General features: G+C 34.0%; 1 protein-coding gene across 6 annotated transcripts in view; it reads right to left on the bottom strand.

Moving 5' to 3' along the window:
* GRIK2 (glutamate ionotropic receptor kainate type subunit 2) overlaps positions 1 to 25993 on the bottom strand; it is a 360593-nt gene that overhangs the window by 122895 nt on the left and 211705 nt on the right. For all 6 annotated transcript variants that reach the window (XR_001863755.1, XM_017739572.1, XM_017739571.1 and 3 more), the window contains one exon: positions 16651 to 16874. Coding sequence is in view for 5 of the 6 variants with exons in the window: in XM_017739572.1 (XP_017595061.1) it covers positions 16651 to 16874 (224 nt within the window). In the remaining variant the exon portion in view is untranslated. The remainder of the gene's footprint in view (positions 1 to 16650; positions 16875 to 25993) is intronic.

The following is a 25993-nucleotide window of genomic DNA, read 5'->3' as shown; positions in this document are numbered from 1 at the left end:
TCCACATTATTCTCTCTTTACTATAATCCCATCATTTCTCCTTTCTGTTCCTATTCTCTCATTGAAAACTTCTATTGTTTTAAAAGGACTTATTTAATACAGCATAATTTACTTTTTGGGGTTTTTTTTTATCCCAGACTAAGGAATATTTGGATTTTCAATTCTACTAAAACTGCACACATTTGAACTAAAGTAGTTATCTTTCTGTCATAACGCAACAATAAAAAAATGTTACCGTGTGTTATGACGAGTGTTATCTTTGAAAAATGCCATGATTATGAATAACTAGTAAACACTTTGATGTCTTGAAACCATGAAACAATGCTCTTATTTTTTAAAAATAAAATGCATCTATTTTTTCCCAAAATCAGAATTCTTTTAATATATGTTAAAAATTTGAATAACACATTGTTGAGAGTTGTTCCAAGAAGTATCTATTATCTCCATGGCCTTTAAATTATTCTTGAATTAAGAATGACTCATTAAGCAACCCTAAAATGATAGCAAAAATAATACAATTCTATACGTTTAATATGTAAAATAATTTGATTCCTTCCAAGTACATTCATTGATCTGCTCCTAGAGCCTAGACTGTCAAATTTAATGAAAAGTAATTTTAGCATGTATTCTCCTTTATATTCCCCAAAACACACCTTCAAGAAGGTTTTAGAAAATCATAGAAACCGAAGTCCTGATCTGGAACTCAGAACTTATTGTCGAAGAAAATCAGCAAATCTATGTCTGTTGATGTAAGAATATTCAAAGAGTATGCACAGTGTGCATTAGCAAAATGTTAACAATATCTTAGATCAACTTTTTGAAATAACACACGTTGATATTTAGCCCATGCTCTAACACACGGGGAAAAAAATGCCTTCATGCTTCCAGGGAAGAAATCATCTTTGTTATATAAGAAATAACAGATCCATGTAAACCTTAATGATTACATATATCTTTACAAATGATCACTTCATTTTTTCTGGAGAATGTTAATCCTCATATTTGTGATAGCCTAAAACCCCATGTACTCACTGTCATGGACTTCATCAGGTTTTGTAATGTTCCTAAGCTGCAAGGGTGGACTAAGTTCTCAGAAACTACTTTACATAAATACTCATCAAGCTGACACATCTTCAAAGATTACATTTAGCCAGTTTTCCTATTTTAAGAAACCTCAAAATCCTACAGGATGGGAGATCGGAGCTACACAGGCATTGCATTCATTCTTCATTTAATGATTCTTTAAATAAAAACACATATGAACTGCTGCCTCTGTAACATTACTTACAATTCTTAAACTTCATGATATAGCATCCTATATTTGCCCTTACCTTGAAATATGTTTCATTAGGAAACCCAGTCTGCAAGTGTTTGGTGTAATTTAGTCCAACAGTGTGTAAATCTCTATTAGGCCTTGCAGAGTTTCTCATACTGCTGACTGGCACGTTTGCCATAATAGGGGATTCATATGCACTACTGATTAGAAGATCTTGCTGTCTTGGTGCAAAGAAAATTCTATTCTGTTATGAATAAGACTGTAAATTTGTAATATAAAACAGTTATAGTCTATTCTATACTAGTAACATAAAGTAATAAATTAATGACTATTTCCATTTAAAAGAATAAAACACAGTATAAGAGAGAAAGGTACTTGAGAAATTCAAATGCTCCCTCTTTTAAAAGTGAAACACCTATTGATTTCCTCAATTCATTCAAGAGTTTGTCACCAGTTGCAGGGAAGAAGTAGATATTGCAGAGGACCTCCTAAAGGCACATAAGGAGGTGTGAAAATATATTTTGCAATGTAAAAATATATGGACTTCTTAAAAAACGTTTGGTCATTCAAAGGCTGTATAACAAATCGGGCCTTTCTATTCAATTTGCAACATCCTTCTTGTTTAACATGTAACATCACAGCAAAGGAAATATCTAGTTTGGAGTGCATAGCAATTCACTGTTGTCCTTCACCATACATTAAATGTCACCCATCAGAATGACATGAATAAAAAAAATTATTACACTAGAGTCACTACATAGTAGGATATCTGTTAATACAGGCACATGGAATGTGATGTTTATATAGAGAATAAGCCATTGAAACATCTTAATGACTAACATTATGTTTCTTTCTGCTTTTAAAATTGTCAAAATAGAATGTCCTTTAAATAAAACCAGTAAACTAACAACTTTAATCAGGATAATATGGGCTCATGTGGAGTATTTTGAATTTATTTATAGTATTTTTTGCACTTATATATCACTGTGACATTAAAAAAGTTTTGTCATCACAAATTAAGACCCGGAAAATTGGCATTTTATGGTTTGTTTTGGGGGGTTTTATTGCCTTTTTTTTGGTGTATTGTTCTTTGGTTTTTTACCCTCTCCAAGAAAAAGAGAGCATAATCTTTTTGTTTAATATTTGTACATAATATAAATATATATAAATAATTTTTCATTTAAAGTACTTGATTAATGTCTCATCAAAAATCTACAATAAATAATGTTCTTCCCCAATAAACATATAATTCTATGAACTGCCATGGTTATATCTGTATCAGTAAGTGAAGGGAAGGACTCAGACTTCAGCAATGGCACGTCATCATCCATACAGTGTATTTGTTAGGGTTTTCTGTTCACAGTTCTGGCCTATGCTACACTCAGATAATGCCCAGATATGGTTTAAAGAGACAGGAAATCCTGCTCAGCACTGTGGGTGGGATAACTGGGATGATGGAGGATTTAATCATATGGAACTTTCTGGCCCTCTGGGCCAGAAAGCAAGCCCTGGACTACAGCCTTTGCAGAGTATATACATAGTCTTTAGAATCCACTGTGCTACTGTCAAAACCAGTGAGAGCTTTCACACTAAATGCTGCAGGAACATGATAGGACAATCATATTATTGACAGCTGATTACAAACTGCTCCATCCTTTCTGATGATACCATTACAATTCTCTAATTTGTACTAATAATTGTACAAATATTTCAGTTATTGCCAATGGAACACACAGGCTTTCTTCAGTAAAGACCATAGTTAAAGGAATTCAAACACAAGACACTTTTTAACTTTGACAATAACTGCAGCTAATCTACAAGGGTTTTCTTCAGGGACCTGCTGATTGCAGCTCCATATCCTAATCATGGATAAATACTTGAAGTTGTTTTGGGTTTGGATTTTTTTATTTGTTTTGTTTGTTTGGATTTTTTTCATTATCTAGAAATCTTTCTCTCACCTTCAAATAAAACCCTGAGGCCTGGATATGAACTAGCTATAATATATTCAGCTCAATATTAATGAGATAGCAGTACTTCTTTGACTGACAGCACCAATAGTCAAGAACTCACATCCTCACATGACCACCACTGAGCTGCCTCCTTCATAGAGCTATCAATGACAGGGTACTAAGTGTTTCAAGTCTTGGCTCAGCAGAGTATTTCTTTTAGATTTTTCCAAGAAACTGTGATTCTAGAAGCAGTATTTCAACAAATGGACACTAGATCCAAACTGTTTCTGGGCATATGCAGTAACATTCTTTTCTACAAAAACAGACTATGCATAGGCCTTTCTCTTTCTTCTCTTCTGAAGAAGGACAATCACATCAACTTTTTTATTAATGAAGACCACTAACGTGACTTCATTCTGTGTTTAGCCCTGTCATTTGACTCAAAACATACTGCTTCTAGTACCACGTGGCCTACCTGAATCTATTATCTTCCCTCTGACCAAACTGCCAAAACAAACATTTCTGAGTTAAAGAACATTGTAGAGATTCAGCTGCTGTAACACCAGTGTCTCAGAGGTAAAGGCCCCACAGGCAATTCATAGGCAGTAAGTGCATACTCCAGTCCCATATATCTGCAGATCTTTCCATCAAGTTTCAATACTTACAAACACAGTCCTTTCCACACAAACTAATCTGAAATGTAAATTTTCAGATTTTCTTCCTTTTTTTTTGTTCCTCATATCTACTGCTCTTCCCCAATAAAAAGACAAACTTGGAAGTGATTTTCATGTCACTGCCATAGGATAACCTGTGTAGTTATTCCACCAGTTCCAGTTGAATCTTATGCAGATTTCACATGAGAATAGCCTCAAGGCCAAAATCAATATCTCTCTTTCAAAATCCTCCTCAAAGTTCCCTTGCTTTATAATGTAAACAGCAAACTGAAATGTGCTCCTGCCTACTTAGCTGAAGAACTATAACTGCTGAACTTTTTGCAAAAAAATTTACTCATTTTTCACTTCATTTTCTTCATACCTCATAGAAATTTTGTTCCTATTTAACTATTTAAATTATTTAAATACTCCTTATGAACTGTGAATTCTTTAAAGCAAGTATTTGGTGTTGGCTGTGTAACAACATGACATGGCCCTGCTTAGTGATGCTCTGAAAGCTGTCCTGTGTTACAGGAAAGCCCAATTAAGCTTCCCCTACCGCCCAGAGATCTTCACTGCTTTCACCTGTGGAGTCACTTAGATTAGTTCATAGAGGCACAACACCATCGTTCTTACTGGTGTTGACATTTGCCCTTGTTCAGGTGCAAATGACTATACAGTATATAAGGCAGGATGATGAGGAAGGTGTCATAAACATTAAAAATCCCCATCGACATTTAAGATGAAGTCAGAACTGAGCTTTTAGCAGCAGCTGAACAGAACAATATGAGGAGCCTCTGGTATGCATCTACCTACTGAGTACCTTTATCTATTTACAGTTACATTTGAAGCAAGGTGAAAATTCCTTTCATTACCATAAAAGAAGGGCACACTGACCAGATTTTGACAAGTACTGACTCTCCTCTAACATGCCCATTTAGAAGATGAGGAGAGCAAGAGAGAGAAAGTAAGAGAGAGAAGTGTGTGGAGGATAAATATGACAAATTTGAAGCCCTTTTCAGGTATTTTTTGCAACTTGATGTTAAATTTGCCAAGCTCCACAAGCACAGCAAAGCAGTGCAATGCAAAAAATTCTGCTGCCTTCTATTTTCCTTCTGGAGAGGGCTCATTGGTTACATTGTGTCAGCCACAAAACCAGAGAATTTTCTAAGCAGTGGAACTCCTTCCAAAGGAGCTTCTCTGAACCTCCATTACACTATAAGCCTTTTGATTTTCCCTCCAAAATATCTACCAAGAAAATTGCTCCAGAACATGAACTAATTGCTGTAATACCTGTTGGCTGAAACCAGTTTGATATACCTGCTGATGGTGCTCTGGTACAGAACACTATACCTTTACGTCTACAAACCAAACAACCTAAAAGTAAATAGGCATCCTATTCTGTGTAAGGCTAAAGCCATCTCTCCTAGAAAAGGACGAGAATATCTGGGAGAATGAAAAAAATTGTATAACCTTCTTTTGATATCTACCACTTCACTATTCACCCCATAAAAACTTTTCCTTGTAGCATTGCTACCCCACATAGTTGCGGAAAGAAGAAACCCAAATGGAGAGGCAGTAGATCTGAGTAGTTTGCTATCTTTTATATGAATGATTTTATCAAGCTGAAGTAACATTGTGTTCATGTTTCTTTCTCAGAGGTAGTGGCTATCTGTTGTAAAGTCTTTAGGAAAATCCTAAATGGCAAGTGAAGGTATCATATGTCTAATGGGCACACAGAACAAAACAAACAATATAATGAGAGTGATGTGCCAGAACAATCCTACTTAATAAAAATTACTTATATTTTAACCTGTCTCTGATGTGCTGTAAGAATTATTAATGACAATTTTTTTTATCTTTTAAACACATTGTTTTCTAATAAAATTATCTATATTCCTTAGCTGATGTGGGATTTTTAACCAAGGTGTTCAAAATATTCAACATTGTTAAGTAATTTTCCTTAGAAGGATACTTTTGTTGCCAAAGACAAAATTTTTGATAATACTATAATAAATTAAAAAGAGCAAACAAACAAGAAAAACAACATAACAAAAAGATACCCACTATTCTTTAGCCTGAAAATGCATGACTAGATTTACACTAAAGCAATTTCACCATCATTTGAGTTAACACTGAGTGACTTCCATACATAAAACAGAAATGCTTGAAGGACACACTACAGATTTCATTTTGGTATCAAAAATAATTATCACACTTATTTTTTCAATCTGATTTCTGATCAAGCCCTGTCAGTGCTTAAATGACTCATACTCTCTAATGAGTTAGAGACAGAAGTCTTGCATAAGCAAGGTAAACTTCTGGAAATAGCTAAATCAGAAAGATCCGGAGAATCAGAAATATCAGATCAGCTAAATCAGAAATATCCGGAGATATTTATCCGGAGATAAATAATTCCCATATGTCTGTCTACAGAAACTTCTAGGGAACAATCTTATTTTTCTCCAGAGAGTAAATAACACTTAAAGTCAAGAAATATTCACTGGTTATTTCCTTACTTCTTTTAAAGCTGTGTTTCTGGTTTGAAGTATAATGTTTAACCGTGACCCAAGTCTAATAATTATTTTCATCCGAGAAAGAAATGCTCTATTTTTCAAAGACGTAAAGTTCTGTTCAATTTATTTTGGTTTGCATGTTTTATTTTTCTGTTTTGTTTTCCCTTCAATTTCACTCTATTTACATGTCTATTTGAATTTATTTTTCAACTATAATGGATAATGATGATTGAGAGAAAAGATACTTAGAAAATTTGGATTTAGCTAAATTTGCAAAAACTAAATTATTTCCAGTTCTGAATTCAGAAACCTATTCTTAGTAAAAAAAACCAAAACCGAAAAAACCCACCTTATATTCTAACAGACAAGTTCCACCACTCCAAATAATTGGACAATTGACTATTCAGTTACAAATACCTAAAAGTATTTGAGGATTATATCTGCATTTTTAACACTACAGATCAGAACAAGGTCTATTTTAGAGAATGAAGGAGTAAAATTCATAAAATACTTTTGTTACTCAATTTTTCCTATCCTTCAAGTAATTCTGAAACCAGATAATCCATCAGAGAACTCTCAAATACTATCCTACATATGCTGCTATTTCATTCCACTGAACATCTGTTCCTAGAATTTTCTACAAGGTTAATCACCATCATATCATCTTGGCTTTTCTTCCAATGGTTTACCTCTCCCTCCTAATTTAGATGAAATAAAGAAATTCAGTGCATAAGGTCCATGTATTTAGCAAAAATATAACGATCATTTTTATATGTTTGGCTTATTTAGCATAAAAACTGCTTTTCAATCCTTCAGCCATTTCTGCTCGATATTATTTTATTTTCCTGGGTCCTCCAGAAGAAGGGTTAATAGAAATTGTGACTGCTAACATACAATTTTCCATCCCATCACTATAACATCTACTTTTTTTTTGTGAAAAAACCTTTCACTGTTAGTCAAGGGTTCCAAGCAGGATGCATACATGAAATTACTTGAATAAATAAAATGTCTCCTACATCAGTTTTCTGTTTTGACTTTGGGGGGGAAAAAAGCCAAACAAACCAAAACAACAACAAATCAAGCCAAACCAACCAACCAAACAAAAATACCACTCAACAGTTCAGCTGCAGGTTGAATTAATTTTCTAATATACAAGCACTTTGTAAATTCAGTCACTGGTGCTAATGGAAAAGGAATCTGTCAATCAGCTAACTTGCACATTTTCAAATTATCACTCACACCTAATTATTAACAAAATCTTTTGAAAATGCTGTGTACCTTCTTGGATTCTTGACTCTATTCCCATTCCAGTAGATCCTTGTGTTCTGTTCTTTAGGTAGGGGGACTACATATCTCATGAGAATGAGGTTTTGCATATCTCATGAGAAAACTGCTGCTATGCATTATGGTGAGAGTTAAGAGTTTCCTTCTCTCCACAAATACTATACATGCCAGAGTAAAACACATGAAAGAAACCAAATCTAAATTAAAGCAAATAAATCTTCTGTCCCCTAACTCCAAAAACATAAGAGGCACTGACCTTTCTCAAAAGGATAATTTTAGCTTTAAAAACATTCAGCTTCATATATAGAAGAGCCCTTCTCTTTAGGCACATTTAACATTCCATGCTATCATCTGCTAAATAAATATACAAAGTACCAAGCCTAAACCTGTGTTTTCTTTTCTTGCCACATATAGAGGAAAAAACTGTTTTGACAAAACAGAATTGAATGACCCAATATAAAAAAAAAGAATGTTCAGCACTTTTTCTGGAGACTCAACTTATTTTCAAGCAAGCTACTTCATAAAAGCAATCCAATATTCCTCTCATGTACTATATATGCTGGTAATTAGCAAGGGCTGTTAAAAATAAGGATGAACCCATGCACTGTAAAGAATCTTTCAAAACTAAAAGAAATTGTTTCTCAGATGGTTTTTTACAAGCATGGACTATGAAATTATTTGATAATGGGTGTTAACACAGTACAGAGAAATTAACAAATCACTGCCCATGGTAGATATGAAACATTATTTTGTGTGATACTATAGAACTTTTGACAAAACAGTCTTCAGATCTTGACTAACTTATGGAAGTTGTTTATCCAAGACATTTGAAAACACAAAATTAGGTAGATGACATCTACTTTGCTTTCAGTTAAACCCAATTAGATAAAATTACAAATTTTTAATGAGAGATGTCACTGTTTTGGCTGCAGAGATACTTTCAAAAACAATATTCATAGTATGTATGTTTAAAACATTATAACTTGGCCATAGAGTGTGCAAAAATAAAGTCACAGAAAACTGGGCATGTAAACTCAATTATGAGTGTGTAAGACAGGATTATGTGCATTTGAAAAGAAATTACAATACAGTGTGGCATAATATCTTCCAGCATCTCCAAGCTCGTTCTAAAGATGAAGGGAATGCAAATGTAATTATTAAATGTCACAAGTAGTTAGAAATAATGATTTAGATAAAAAGTGAATGGCATTCAGACAGATGTCTAGCAATGAAGTCTGTGAAACACAATGAATCAAGCAGAACAATTCTAGTCAGTCAAAATCAAAATAGAAGGAGGCCACCAAGTACACTCATTATTTAATCAGCTATTCACCAATGAAAACTTAGAAGATTTTACTAGTGAAGATGGTTTATCCAACTGAATCCTCTCCAAGGGCTTTAGTGAAGACCCTTGAGATCCTAAGATTCAAGGTACTGTTGAGATTCAAAAGGATATGTAGGATCCTGACATGTTTGGGTAGTGAAATACTCAGTGTAACATGTAAGTGACTAACTGAAACAAAGAAGAAATCACAGAATGAAAAGTAGTTCAACATGACTTTTTAAGCAACTTTCCATAAATATCCTCAGATTCTATAAAAGACTGCATTGCAATGCTCCATCAATATGGAGAGGAAATATATGTTTTAAAATATGTAACACCTCTATGTAGGAAGTCATAAAAGTAAAGTCAGAATGGGTACTTAAGTAAGCGAAAATGAAGAGATTGAGCTGCTCATAGTAAGAGACACAAAATTCCTTAAGGATGAAAAGAGTTACAATTCAGCCATTCAAAATACCTAGATTCTTGGATAATTAGTAATGAATTGTAGAGCCTTGCAATGACTTTCAGAATAATGAGAAGAAAAGTAACAGAAAGGATGGAAAGAGTTTCTAGGCCATCTTCAATTTTACAGAGCATTATTAAAATACTTCTATACTCTTCATTAAGAAAAAATAAAATCTGATTAGGGTAATCTACAAAGGACAAAGAATTAACATAAAACGTACTGGTGAAGCAACTGGGACAAAAAATGCATATGACAAGGTGCTTTCCTTACGGCAGAGTCACCAAACCTACCGCTTTCCTAAAATCCTACATCATGAGAGGCAAAAAAAATCAATTTCTTGACATAGGAGTCCAGAATTGATTCTCTTCAAGTGAATATATTTTTCTTCTTCAACATGCATCTGGAGATTTAGCCAATGGGGAGTATTACATTTTCTGTTGGACTGCTAAAGCAGCTGGTTATGATTTTTTCAGCCAACCTCAATAAAGTCATTTTGGTTGTTTTGCTGTCAGCAGTTTCTTCATAGTTTTGATGCATGGCAAGTACCTTCTGGGATTTCAGACTGATCTACCACCTATATAGCAAGGATTTAGAGAACTAGGGATTTTTACCCCGAAAATGTAAGGGGGATATTTATGCTAAAAAGTTTAAAAGAGAAGAAGTTTTCTCTTGCTGTGATCTCTAACAGTATTATAGCAGAGGTAGATGTAGTATTGTGCTTGTATGCAGACTCGTAAATGCCGTGGAAGTCTTGTCTCTTCTTGAACAGCTGAAGGAGATTTGAAGAATTCAGAAGTGGTTCAAGCAAATTGAGGGGTTAGGATGAGGAGTCCATACTGAGTTGTTTATTTATAAACTATAAATTTCATAAACTGACATTAATTTTCTTCTGGAGGACTCAGAGAGATCAAAGCATTCTTCCAAGTTTCAAAATGCAAAAAGTGAGAGATTGTTTCTTAATTCATTGCTATCCAAGTCCTTCTTTAAGCCGTATATCCTCATCCAAAACATTTAGATTGTATAACACTGATTGTGATCTAATCATAACTCCTCAAAATAATTACACAACCTAGATGATGATTGTGAGAAGGAATTATAATTCCAGTATATTTTGCATTTTTTGTATAGAAAAGAGACAGATCATCAGATCTGCGTGCTAGCCACAGAAAATTACTTAATTACTTAAATACTGTTACTAATTATACAGATTTATGCTAATATAAATGGCATACAGTGCACTAAACTGTTTAAACAATTTAAAACTTTCATCCGCATTTTGGGAAAAGTGATACTTAGAAGTATCTGGGCATATCTGAAATACAGGCAAGTCTTGCTTACAAAATTTCCAGTGACTGCTGTCCAGGCAAGATAACTGTACAATTTCATTGTTAGAACATTTAGCAGGATAGACTGGGTAAAAAACAAGTGCTTAATAATTTGTTTATGAGTTCAAAAAATTAAGATACAATATATAATTAAGATGTCTTCTTTATATTACCTCATCTATTGAAACTTCATTTGAATGATAGAATTCCAAAATTAAAATTCTGCAGGTCTCATGTAAAGGAGAAGAAATTTAGTTTAGCAAGTAAGCTTTCTAGAACATTCACCCAAAATACTAGGATGTCTTGGTATACACAAACATATTTTTTAATTTAAAAAACCATCAAAGAGAAAGAAAAATTCTTGTCAGGCCATGTGCCTGGTTCACTTGACAAAAAAAATCAGTGTTCCAGAGGTTGGCACAGTTACTTTTTATTTTTCACAGTAAAAATGATCTCTAGCATTAGCAAGGATTTGTTTTTCAACCAGAAAAAAATTATGTGAAAAAAAGCAGACTATACAGAATCTTTTGGAGGCAATCAACTAAGGGTCATCAGGTGCAACTTGGTTTCAAAGACATAAAATTTTCTGATTTTAAAATAATTGTTATGGAACAATTTTGAGAAGTGTGTAATTTTTGGCATGCTTTTAGGCTTGTCTACTTGCACAGCATTATAGTGACAATATCCCCACTTGCATTACAACTGAGGCAAAATTAAATCTTTCCATTAGAATTGAGGCCAAACTATCTTAAAACTGTAAAACTATAAGAGAAGCAGATTTCAGGGTTGACACCTGGACTGCCCTATTGGATGATGAATCTAATCCTGGAAACACCTCATAGCATATGCTGCAGTACTCTAGAGAGATTTCAGGAGATAAAATTCTCATAGAAAGAAAGCTTGTTAAGAATAAAGGGCAAATATGCTAACTTCCAACTTGAATAATTATCAACATAGTAATTTAGGAACCAGAGCCCCATAGTAACTGGAAAAGTAGTTTCCTCTCATTCTATCATTCATTCCTTTCCATCAAGGTAGCTTTCCAGGAGTAGCTTGAAAATCAATCAGACAAGCTCAAGGACAGAAACCAGCTGATCAAAAATATAAAATAAAAATGAAGACTGATGAGATGTAAAAGGATATGCATGCACTCCAGAGAGACTTAATGCTTAGGCATCTGTTACAGTCTGAAGCAATTCCTTAGCTTCTTCACAGAGAAAATATTAAGATAAATGTGTGGGGACTTTATAAAACTTGTCTTCTTTCATTATGTTTTATTCCAGCTGGTAAGAGAAAAATATAATTTGTTGATGAGGCAATGTTCATTGTGCTCTCATCAGTGCTTATGAGGAAATGGAAAAATAAGTGATAACAAATGCTTTGTCAGGGGGAACCAGCACAAGGGCTTGAGTTAGGAAATGTAGAATAGCATAACTCCAAAGGGAGGATAAGGCAGGAAGTCCTAGAATAAAAAATTGTGTAAAGGCAAATTAAGCCCTTTAAAATGACAACCCGTGACTCAATATTAACAATTAGGGCAGTGAGCACAGTTTAATGTATATTTGGACAATATTCACTGATACTTCAGACAGCTCAGTGTAAGAAGCATAAGAGCTCAATAGTGGACCATTTTATCCAGGATACGTTATCTGCTTCGCATCTGATCTGTAAAAGTAAAGCACCTTGCTAAGGCAGCTGTATCTCTTCCAGTTTTGAAGATAGGTCACCTAAGAGTAAACTTACTTATGACAGACAGATATGCCCACAGAAAAAAAAAAAAAAGACCTGACTACACAGAGAAATCCTTCAGTATGCAGGGAATAACTTGAAATCCAGTAAATTAGGCATAAAATTATTTGATAAAAATATTTAAGGAATTTAGTCTCCAATATATGTTTTCAGAAAAGATGCAAAGAGACATGGATGTTTAAAATTATGCATAAGAGACTCAAAAATACAATACAATCATCAGAAAACCAGCTAAAGATTAATTTTGAAAGTCATTTATAGGAAAACCTATGTAAATAAAACATATTAAGCATTTTTCAAAGCATAAAACTGGTTTTCTTCATATTGCCTACACAGAAAGGGAAGGATCCTCCAGTTACCAAGAGATTAGATTTTGCCGGCCAAAAACAGGAAGAGTCTTTTTCTTGTACACAGACTGATGGAAAAGAGGGGACAATATGTGTCTATGAAGTTGATATACAACACTGTAAGAGAACAGCATGTTGCTTAGAAATGAAATAATGGTTTCCAGCAACAGACAGAAATAAAAAGAATTCTGCTGAGATTTTTGATTATACAGATCAGAAAATGTTGTGTAATTGACAGAAGTCCAAAAAAGAGTTGGTGTACTTTAATGAATTCTTAGTTTTCCTTCTAATAATATCTAAATTGTGAATTTAACTGGTATTCTAAATCAAAGAAACTAGTAAAGGCAGAGGCATAAAGGTAAGGTATTGGAATGCAGCAGGATTTCAGATGACACAAGACACTGCTAGCAGACACAAAAAGACAGTGTTATCTAGCACCAGAAACAGATCAATTACTATTGCCACAAGAGGAAAAAATACTATGTGAATTTCTCAGTTTACAGAAAATGAATAGGCTTAATGTCAAGCAGACTGGATTTGTATATCAGTCATCAGTCTGTACAAGAAAGAAAGGAATGTTCAGAGACTAACCACCCTAACTACTGATATTCAACAGCAGCAACAGACAAGATTAAGAAGAGGTTTTTGTATATATGGAGAAGGGACAATCTACTATACATCCCCACAAAGGATGGCAGTTAAAGAAAACACTGTGTACAACACATATACGTTCATCCTACCTGCAATGCAAAATCTGTGTGTTCAAAAGAAGAATCATCTTTTTGGGGGGAACTACAAGAGGAAAATAAAATAGAAAAGCCCTCCAGCTAACACATGAATCTTACCTAGATTGTTGTCTTGCTGAGTGTGCAAAGATTACAGCTCTTTACATATGGTTCTCAAACTGGAAGGAAAATCCAATGCTCTTGCAAATAAAGGAAAGGACTGATATAGATTTATGTTATAGTTCTCCTTCTATGGAAGTATTTTCAGCAATTCATTCTTAAAGATTCTTGAACCTTTTACTAATTTCTTCATCTTTCCTTAAATATCACCATACCACTAATTAATGAGTGAGATCCAATTGGCACATGAGAACAGTGCTTTCCATTTTCAGTGTACCAAGCTCTTACATGCCAACAATGATTGGAAGACGTGGTGAAACAATTAACATCACAAAACATTGGACACAAAAATAGTAGATTTCAATTTTAAAATAAATATTCTATACTGAACACTCTGATGAGCTGTAATTACAAAACATTATATCATAAAAGACATACTAAGTACTGCTCCAAACAAAGGCACACCTTATTATGAAACACATAGTAATTATTATGAAACACTGGCAGTTAAACATCCATTATGAAAGGATTGTTATGGAATAGAAATCTTCTTAATGAGAAACTCTAGATAGAACCTATTAAACTAGTGGCACGCAGTCCAAGAGTTTCACAACACCAGGACTGAAAAACACATCATCAGCTGTGCAATATCTAACATATAATCTGTACTGAAAATACATACCACTAGGCTGCAAAGTCCTCTTCACCACCGCACTTCAAAGTACCTCTCTTTACATGACAGGTAAAATTTTTGAATTGTATTTGTAAACAGGTCTTTAACTTTTAAATAATGTTCTTCTTTCTCTCTGCTTAGCATTCAGCAGGGAATTCAACTTTTAATTAAGACCTGTTTCCTTTTATGAATGATAGTGTTAGAAAATGCTATTACATACTATTAAGTCATTCTGTATTATGAATAAAATCTGTAGATTGTCTTACATAACCCTACATCTTTTATTTCTAAATGTGTTATCAATATTTGATTGTACCAGTTAAGAAATACTGAAAATCTCTAGATATGAAGGCTAGTATAAATTTATGTGTAAAAAAAGTATCCTATACAACTCTACAAAAACCAAATCCCTCTGCTCACTATAAAACATATTCCATATTGCTTTACACTGAAGATAATGCTTCCAATTACATAGGGAATTTATGGTGCTGGTCACAAAAGCAGACAAGTGAAAAAAAAGTCAGCCTTATTGGTCTATTATCTTGTGCTTCTGTATGAAAATAAACATTCCTTCCTGTTCTGCTAGTGATCTCAAATGCCCAAATAACTTAGTTAAAAAAAAAAAAAAAAGAAAGGCTTCAAGAAAATCTATCTTTCCTAAAAAACATGTCAAGGAACATTTTCAAAGCGTAGGTAGGAACTCAGCCATACCAATCCCACGAACATCAGTGGGAGCTACCTGTGAAAAGTACTATGCATCATGCTGAAAATGTCCTTCAGTGATAACAGTAGGGTTAAAACTTTTGGACATATGCATAAATATTTTACAATTTCACAAGATAACAGTTGTGATTTACGCTCAGCTGTTCTTTCAGAGATATCTGTATGACAGGAACACCTCAGAAACTATTGTACTCTCTGGTTATACAGTCCACTAAAGTATACAGGTCTTTCAAGAAACTTTCAACATAAGTCTGGCTCTTTAAATCAGACTTTAAAAAAAGATGCATAGTAAAGTCTTTCATTACAAAATATGCTTCACTGTTATCTGTATTACTTCAATACCTCATGTACTTCATCTACAGGTGCTAAATTACTTTTAAACTGGTTTCTAAAAATATCGTTTCTCCCTAATATGGGAATGATACAACTTCTCCAAAATGAAACAGAGAGTATCAAAGACAGATGGAGAATCCTGATACTAACTACAGCAAAATAGAAAAAGGAAGATATGAAGATTATACTGTGAACCACACAATGAAATCATGGAAATCTCAGGACTGAAGTGAGATTTCATTATCAACTCAAACAAAAAGACCCCATCTTATTAAAGAGATAACAGCCTATATAGTTTATGTACATTTGATTTTAAAACATTGCAAGTGACTACAAGGGGAAAAGAGGCTACATACACTGTTCTGATTTTTTCTTTTGTTGTCATGACAAAAGCCAAAGTTACAACATGTAAGTCTGTATTTATGTGAGCATCTGAACTCAGCCCTAATGAGTTAAGGAAAAGGTAACATATCCCAACATATTGGGATTTTTTGACAAAATATTTTTTTCTGCTCATTTGGGTTGAAAAAAACCAGATAAAAAAGTGAGCCCTATCTATCAAATCAATTTTTAATTTAACATTTGATGTATTGAGTTCCTTAATTCCAAAAGCTCAACTAAGTTTCCAAAAACATTTCATTCAGAGACTTTAAATTCTGTGAAGTATCTCAGGGATTTCACCTAGCACAAAATTTTAAAAAATAAATATTGTTACCCTACTTCTAAGATACTAATCTACACAAACTGTTTTGCAAGTGGTAGACGCCTAGTTTGGACATCTAGAATTAGTGTGGGCAGATAAGTACTCAATTTGAGATTGAGCACCACAGCATAAAAACAAATCAGGGTAACAAAATAAAACATGCAAACCCTGTGTTTCTAAATGCAAACTTATTGGGAAAAGATATTTTGAAAATTTTCTGGTGTCTCTATATTGGTCAATAAAAGAAGAAATCTAGCTAGCATATTCAAGACTTAGGGGAAAAGTCCAGTAACAAAATGGAGACTTACTATGGCAGTGGAGAATATTAATAGTGAGAACCCTCATCATTAATTATTCTTCTGTAAATCATGAAGTTTAAATATAAGAGTATGAAAATAAGAAAATTTTTGTGACTTTTGACAATTATTAGTAAGAAAAAAAATGGTAACAATTGCCAAAAAAATCACAAAAGTTGACATGTTACCTGGCTATGACAAAGAGCACACAACTGACACCCAAGTAAGCCAGCAGAATATACATCCAGATATCAGGGGAGAGAGGATTCAGGAAGGAGAAGACGCCCGGGTTTGTACCATTGGGCTTGCGGTACAAAATACTTATTCCAAGAGTCATAAAGGGCTTGGAAAAGTCGATGACCTTCTCACGAACATAGGTAATTGCCAATGGTGCAACTGCAAGGTCAGCTTTCTGTTAACAGAAATACAAAGAGAGAAAAAGGCTGTAAGTCAGAAGAAACAGGCTGAAGCAGACAATCAGATTATGCAAAACACAAACTTTGTATGGAGGAGGTTTGTTCTTGTACTAGGTTGCCTGAAATTTAAAACTCTCTTCTCCCTATAAGTAAGGCAACAGATTTATTCTACTTCCTCTTTGCTAAACTGGCATAGCATTTGGAAAAAAATTAAAAGCACTAGTACAGGGATACAAATGAAGAAAAATATTGCATCTTGCAGAAAACATGAACATCCATTATAACATACTTTAAAATTTTATTAATTGTGCATTTCAACATATGTCTTCTCTTTGTCACTCCTTCACTCAATTTGGTCTTTAGAAGCAAATACATTTAGGAGGCAGACATGACTATGCTAGTAGAAGTGCAGGGAAAGGGCCATGAGGCTGTTCTTCACCTTTTAGCATAAAATAACTGGTACAAAATGAAGACCAGTTTAAAATTGAAAGTGCTACATGTGAAAAGTTGCTGAGGAGGTTTTAACAAAGTACAACTGTCCTTACTAGTTTGTGAAAATCACTACAAAACTTACAGAGAGTTATTAATCAATTGGAGTATTTAAGATGAAATCATACAATTGAATGCATTTTGTCAATTAACATTTAGTTTTAGATATTTTAGCAATAATTCATAGGAGATTAGTAAATGGCCTATACTATTCTTTTAATCAAAACTTAATGGAAATCAGAGTGACAAAGATCTACAGAATCTACTTCTTAATCTTTGTCAACAGCTCTTGAAACACTCCTGTGCATGTACATATGTGTATGTGTGTGTGCATGCACACATAAGAAAGAGGAAAGTTTAGAGCAAGCAAGTTTACAGTACAAGATCTGGAAAGCTGTAAACTAAGAATTCCTTATAAACTTTACATAAATATAAGTATGTAATGACAGAAATGGTATAGCTACCACAGAATACTGTTACCCAAGTAATATATCCAAGTAACATAGCTGAAAATAACACCATTTTCAGAATGCCTGTTTTAAGATACAGAGATTTTATCCCCAATAAAATAAGTTCATACATTTATATACTTTTTGCTCATTTGGTATTGTATATGCTCCATAACACTCAGCATTCCATGCAATGTAGCATTTCACTGTTCCCTTTAATTTTTGTTTTCTCACCTTACACAAAGGTCTTCTATGGTATATTCTTGGTATGAGCATTTATATAATTAGATCTACTGTGGTAAGTTACAATGTGAAACTCTGTTGGCACTGTTCGTGTAATTTGGTAAGGGTTTATTGGTCAAAAAATAACATGCACTTCATTTCCATTGGTATTAAGAACTTATAATCAAACCAGCAAGGCTTAATTCCACAGTGGATGACTTTTTATGGATTGCATATTATTGATGATATTCCAGCTGATGCAGAAAGAAAATCATAAAGTAAGAAACTGAAACTAATTTGGATTAAAAGTTATAGGTCAACACGTAGAAGTTTGCAAAATATAAAAACTCAAGCTATTTGTGAAGCAAATAGCAGACCTTAACCTAAGAGTCTGAAGCCTACTTACTAGAAGCTGTCAGAAGAGGCGGCTTCCCAAAGACAAAGAAATTAGATCTTTTGGAAGGCTATTGGTAGATGTGAATTTTGGTCTTATTATTTTAAGACAAACTTAATGAATAACAAATAATTTATTTCAATAAACACCATAGAAAATCCAACCTCTGGTCATTAGATGGAAACAAAACTATATACAAATGAATATAGTTTGTAACTATCTCTAGTGGAGCCAAGCTGCAGATGAAATTAGAAAAATAACTGATCAAAAAATAATCCCAGCCTGACAGGACAGATATAAAATTTATGTATATAACTTGACATCTCAAGATTCTCTTCAGAGCTGAGTAATTCTGTTTCAATACTCTTGAACTAGAATATCACTGTAAGAAGAAAAATTAAGCATTTAACAAACAAAATCCAGAGTCTTTAATACCTGAGGAAATGACTAACTTCAAAATGTAATGCTACCACATGTAACAACTTTTGCTAATATACTTTATCTCCAAAATACTCAATTCTCCTGGCAATTCTTTCATTTTGAAAACAGCACTATTTGAAAGTATGAGAAAGCAGGGGCCAATTTTCCAGAAGTGCAATACCAGTGTTTCTTAGCCTCATCTAATGAAGAAATGCAAGAGAATCCTCTTTAGTTTACTTCTAGGGATGAATAGGGGAGGAATGGTGTAAAATTAGTATTTTATCAGTCAATATTTAACAACATTAACAAATTAGTATATCCTAGAATGGTTTTTTGATAAGTTTCATTACAAATAACATTTGTTTCATGTGGCAGCGATTGATGATTCCATTTTTTAGAATGAATGTATGCATGCTTCTGTCCTTTATAGGAATAAAAAGATATATCTATCTGAAAACACAATCCGTAATAGCACTTATTCTTTCTTGAGATGGAAGCCTTTTTATGACAGCATCCAAGGATTGGTGAGTTAAGTAAGCTAGTTGCTACAAAGAAAAATTCTGCACCAACTAAAGGTTACAACAGTGATTAGAAACAGTCTGACAAGGACATTCCAACACAAGGCACAGTCCTGAGGAAAACGGAAGAGTTGCACAGCCTACTGTGCTATGTGCTGGAGGAGTGCTCTGCAGACAATAACGTGTGGTTGTGCATCCTCTCCCTTCCCATCCCATTTATATTCTCTCCACACCTGTATAAAGTTTCCCTGTCTTGCTACCATGTGCAGTTGTAGAATGTTCATTCACCAACAAACAACTCAAGGTCTCCCTGATTTATTTCTGCTACAGAAGTGACTAAGGCGGGCTAAAGTCCTCCTCCTTTGCTTCTTCATTGACATTTTACCTCCAAGCAGCTTGTTCACTGACTCCTCTACATAAAGTAGCATTCAAAGAAAAAGAGAGGACATTTTTTGATTTGCACAGGGCTGAAATTTGGTACATAACCTCTAAGAAGAGAGATTTTAAAATTATACTGAATTCAATCTATGCTTGCAGAAACAAATAATGTCAGCAAGAAATCTGCACATTAATGTTGAGAAGTGTATGGCCATAGCATGCATAGAAAGTTGGTATTTGCAGAAATTGATGGGTTTTCTGTGAAAATTATAAAACCAGGAGAAACAATCACAATAATTCTGGGGGAAATAGAATTTTAAAAGGATTTTATAGCTTCTACTAATAACACGGGGGAAAGGAAAAACAAACACTGCTTGAATTTTCTTTTGTTGATAATTCTCTGAAAAGCTTTAGTCTCACCTATTTTGTTCAAAAGAACGAAGAATTTAAATTCAATCTAGAAACAGAAGCAATAAAATGGCTAATAGTTCTTTTTAATTAGAGTCTACAAGTACACAATATTCTACCATAATAATTGGGTTTGTTAGCCAATGTAAATGGAGTCTTCTGGTAAGAATTTTGCTCTGAACATTTTGCATTGATTTAGCAACCATTAATGTTTGTACTAAAAATGCAAAGGGTATCATCCACTATCGATTGCCCATTGTTTATACAGTCAATAAGTACAATCATATTGTAACTGTATAATATACACAAAACTATGCATACACTGAAAAGACATTTAAGTAATTTTACTTCTCTACAGGCAGCAATGCACTTATTGCCTGCAATTATTCTTGAAAATAAAGGAATCTACCTTTTTAAAAGAAAAACTTCATAAGCTTTTGTTTAATCCGCTGTTTCATCAGCCTAAGACCCTAAGTCATTATGTAAACTTCTTCTTCAGCCACCCCAGTTTTTCAAGACTGTTAACCTGAGTTGAATTTCAGTTAAATTCCCTTTGGAGAAAATGCATCCCCAAGATAGAAGATGAAGGGTAAAGCACAGCTTCAATTCTTTAAATCTGTCTAACACACTCTTAATTCACAGAGACCTTATGCATCATTCCTGTTCACATAAGTGCATTTCCCTGCCACTGGTTTGAAAAGATAAGATCTGTAATTAGCTTTTAAGCTTACGGTCTATCCTAAACTACCTTGTTCATGCTTCTACATTATAGAAAATTTTATACCCCACAAGAATTTTTTGGTCTTCTGACAAAATCTTAATTTCCTTTGAAACCACTAGGACCTTATTAGGGTTTCATGGTTATTTTTAACTAGCCACTTACATTACTTTGACAGAAATTGCTTCTCTAGTACCTTTCACAGGATCATAGTACAATTCAATTGGGGAGAGATCAGGAGGTCTCTAGTGCAATTTTCTGTTCAAAGCATCTGCACGATGAGACCAGGTTGCTCCGTGCTTTACCCAGTCAGTGTTGAAAACCTCCAAGGAAGGTGACTACATGCCATTTCTGGATAAGCCAATCCACTGCTTATCACTGTTTATCCACATAGTGAAAAAGTTTCTACAGACAAGCAGTGCAGCAGGCTGTTTTTAGAGAGGTTATGCAATTTCCATCCTTGGAGGTTTTCAGTTTATGCTTGCTGCCTTTGGTCTTCCTGCCAGGCTCCTCTGTGAAAAGCCCAGATGAAGCTTCTTGATAACCCCCTCACATGTCCTGGAAAGCTGCTACTAGAAATTTATTAATTTGCACTTTGTCAAAAGTGAGTAACATACCATAAATTCAAAAAAAAAAAAAAACCCCAACAGATTTGATAGGTGAATTTAGATGTCATAACTTCGTATTTGTGGAGTCCTGACTGGTATAATTTAAACTCAATTTCTAGCAATATCACATATAGATGGAACAGTAGCAGTTGCTACTTTATAAACATAATAAAGTACTTTAACATAAGAAAGTGGTATATGATGACAGTTTCAATAGATACTGGCTCACCTAACACATAGGTTTGTAACTCCTGAGTTGCTTCTCAGTATTTGTTCAGCAATAAAAAGTAACTGGAAGACAGGTGGTTTACTCAGATTCATTTCACTGACAGTAATATTACACAGATGTTTCATTTCTTTAGACCTTCTTGTGTCAGCATGGCAAGTTATTTTCTTGGCAAAGTCTTGAACAGCAGTGGTAACTAATGGTTTTCTGATCTGCTCTCCCTTTGGAGAGGATCCTGATCTAGAAATCAGCAAGATCATTTACCTAGAGACAGAATTTTTTTAAAGGTAAGAAGTTTTGCAGAGGAAATTTGCGTTCTGTCCACTACCATAGAAACAACTTTCTATATGAATTCAACTAGACAAAAATGGAATGTATGGAATGCATGGAATCCTTCCTAAAGTGGCTTTTAAACAGGATAAAGCATACATTTGATCAACATAGCATTGTCTAGAACTGACTTTTGGTATTGTTTTCTGTTTGCTCCTTTGTTATTATGTGAATGTTTAGTCGAGGAAAAATGATAGTACTAAACCAGTGGGAACTCTCTAATTAGTTAATTTATATTATTTCTTCTTATTCAGGGTTGTTCTATTCAATTCTCATTTGCCTATGCCAGTATGGATAATATTTAATAGCTGAATAGATGCAACATGACTATCCATTAAAAATAGATATAGTTTCTGACTGTTGATTTATAGTACACTTTCACTAAAGTATTTTGCACCAACTTCAGTCTAATCAACAGGTATGCAAATTGTATGTAAAAGGACTAGAGGCAGTAGACCATGAAACTATATGTAACAGGAAGATGAGTCACTATTCAACAGTAAAAAAACCTCAGACACAACTCTCATCACTTAATTTCAGGAACCTTGTAGAAAGGTTTCTTCTAATTTTTAGAAGAGCGGGATTCACATACCCCCAGAAAGGGCAAACTGTCAAAGACATTTACAAGACTGTGTAGATATTGTGGCTCAGAAATCAGGAAACTCCCCCATTAAGAAGAAAAACATTAAAATAAGAGTATTTACATTAAAATGTTTCAGTTCTTCTTTGCTGTTTTACACACCCTTTCTAACATTGTATTTTTGTACTAGAGATGGTAACATTGATTCTTTTTTTGTAGCTAGCATTTTTATTGTTATACTTTCCATATTTACTGCAACTTCCTGGAAGCACTGGGGTTTTTTGCCAGTTGCTAACCAGCTGTCACCTAAAATTTCAGCTACTGCACTCAAGACAAAAAAAAATCTTCCATCTTTTAATTTTGACATAATTTCTGTTCTCAAATAGATGGGGTTTTATCAAATTGTTTCAGTGAACTCAATTCATCATGCAATAAAGTTTGACTTGTGTCAAATTTGACTTACTCCCATTTTTCTGTATTACTTTGTCATCTGCAATTTTTCACAATGGAATCAAAATGATTAATAACATTTTTGCACATCATTTGGATGGAAGTAGATCACTGCAGGATATGCCACCTTTTATTGATTAACAATACTCAATTAAGAATTTTTTGAAATCTATAATTTCATCAGCTTAATTAATGGGGTAAAACTTATTAATATGGACAAAATCAGCCTCCTGTGTACTCATCCCCCTCATCTGCATTTTGATGCAGGAATCACAATCCACACTCTGGAATTCTCAATTAATCATTAGATTCCAAGGTCTTAAACTTAACTAAAAGTGGTCATTATTACAAACAATAAGAAAAAAAAGGTCTTTTTAGAAAAGTCTATCAAATATCAAATAAAAAACAGAAGTGGTTTTATATTGTTTATATTCTCAAAACCTTATCTCATAATATGTTTTACATGTCCCATAATTATTAAAAAATGGCTAAAATAGTAAAGATTATATTTCAAAAATATTGTCACAAATATAAAGAAGAAAAATGTTAACAGTACTTTTATACACTACATCCTAATTTCGTTCTGTTCTGCATAGGGTATATATAAGCTAACTCATTTTAGAAACTTGTTACATTTATTTAAATTGAATGAAGCTTATCCAGGCTCTAGGCATTATTTAAATACTAAAGATACCAGGACAAACTTATTAACAATCAGCTTTAATGAAAATAAAATGCAAATCCTAAGGATGAAATCTGTGGTGGCTGGGTTAAAGTATTTCTGTTATTTATAAGATGAAATCTATTAAATACTTTAAAATGTCATTACTGTTATAATTTATTCCTTATTTAGTGAAGTTTTGCTTCATTCTAGAAGACAAGTGTGAACAGAGGAGTACAAATACATAATGAATACGAACACACAACAAAACAAGAAAAACACTGTTCTGCATGAGAAGCAGATGTAGACAAATTCCAGCCTAACTACTGCACAGCTGGAAAGTGGATGGAGAGTTAAGTAACATTATCTATGTTATTAGAACCTCATGAAGTTCAAGGCCAAATGCAAGGTCCTGCACCTTTTCCAGGGCAATTCCAAGCACAAATAAAGGCTGGGCAGAGAGTGGATCATGACTAGCCCTGATGAGAAGGACTTTGGAGGTGTTTGTGGACCAAAAGCTCAACGCAGCCCAGCAATTTCTGCTTGAAGGTAACCCATAAAGCCAACTGCATCCTGAGCTGCATCTGTAGAAGTGTGAACAGGAGAGTGAGGTGATTCCACCCCTTTACTCTGCTCTTGTGAGACCTCAACTAGAGTACTTTCTCCAGCTCTGGGGCCCCCAGCACAAAACAGACCTGTTGGAAAGAGTCCAGAGGAGAGACAGTAAATTGGTCAGAGAGCTGGAGCACCTCTCCTATGGAAACATGCTGAGAGAACTGGGGCTGTTCCGACTGGGGAAGAGAAGGCTTTGGGCAGACCTTACAGCACCTTCCAGTACCTAAAGTGGGAAAACAAGAAGGCTGGAGAGGGACTTTTACAAGGGTATGTAGTGACAGGACAAGGGGGAATGACCTTAAGATGAAGGAGAGTAGCTGATGATTAGATATAAGGAAGAAATTCTTTACTGTGAGGGTGGTGAGGCACTAGAACAGGTTGCCCAGAGAAACTGTGGACTCCCCATCCGTGGAGGTGCTTAAGGCTAGGTTGGATGGGGTTCTGAGTAACCTGGTCTAGAAGAAGATTCCCTGCCATTGGCAGCGGGTTTGGAACTTGATGGTCTTTAAGGTTCCTTCCAGCCCAAGACTTCTACAATTACTTGATCTTTACTGATTCGTAATTGTCAATGTCTACCCAGAACTTTATGAGACAAGTGGACAGGTGGATTGAATTGAAAATTAATTGCCATGATTTTAAAGAATAACTTTTGATATATTTTTGCCAAGACACTTCTTTTAGAATAAGTGTAGCACTCTTTACAATAACAAAGAAAAATCCAGCAAAATACAAATGGTTTTGTAGTAACAGTCTATTTTCCATACTATAAATGAATTTTTAATTTCTAATAGCAGATTATTGTATACATTTCTATAGCAGAAAAAGAAGTAAAAGATCTTCCTTCAAGTTTAATACTTTTCAGTTTTTGAAACTTGACTTTATAACCTTAAAAGGAAACTTTTTAACCATTTATGTTACAATACATGGGTTTTATATATAAAAAATGCTCTTTGTATGTCATTTATTTATCCAATATCCTGAGTTAAAAAACTCTAACAGGTATGTATACTGTTTCACATTTTCTTCTGGCACTTTTTGAGTATCCTGCCCCACAGGCTCACATAAAAATATGCACACATTCTTTACAAGCACCTATACATAATTGTTGACATGCTTATGTATGTGTGTATATATATTTGTTTCACACTAACATACTTTCTCAGGAAGAAAAGTTACTTATCTTTGGAAGTTACCAAACATTACTGGCCCTCATATTTGGGCTCTCAGAGGTCAGGAAATAGCAAAATCCAAACTGACTGCATGGATGAATTTCAACATATGGTCACCAAGTAACATGGTTTTCTTCCTAAAGCACACACACACAGTAGTTTCATTTCCTGTATTTTGGACTTATGTAAGGCTGCTCTCACTGTCTTTTTTTAACTCTATTTGACATCTATATAATTTTCTTAAACAACTCAATTGATGCCTTGAAAATAACAGATCAGACTTGATACCCTCCAGATCCCCAAAAATTATGGATGATGTGTTTTGGTCATCATTTCCAGAGACACATCTCCCACCAGCACATCCTGAAACTCTTTTACCAAAATGGTGTTTCCATGAAAATTGACATATTTGAGGTTTCAACAGTCCCTCCTCTCTATCTTCCTTCTGACTTTAAGATATGTTGAAATTCTTTGGAGATG

This window comes from Corvus brachyrhynchos, unplaced genomic scaffold (assembly GCF_000691975.1).
Source record: "Corvus brachyrhynchos isolate BGI_N302 unplaced genomic scaffold, ASM69197v1 scaffold14, whole genome shotgun sequence".
NCBI lineage: Eukaryota > Metazoa > Chordata > Aves > Passeriformes > Corvidae > Corvus > Corvus brachyrhynchos.
Note: the sequence above shows the minus strand (reverse complement) of the source record. Positions and strands in the feature narration are given on the sequence as shown.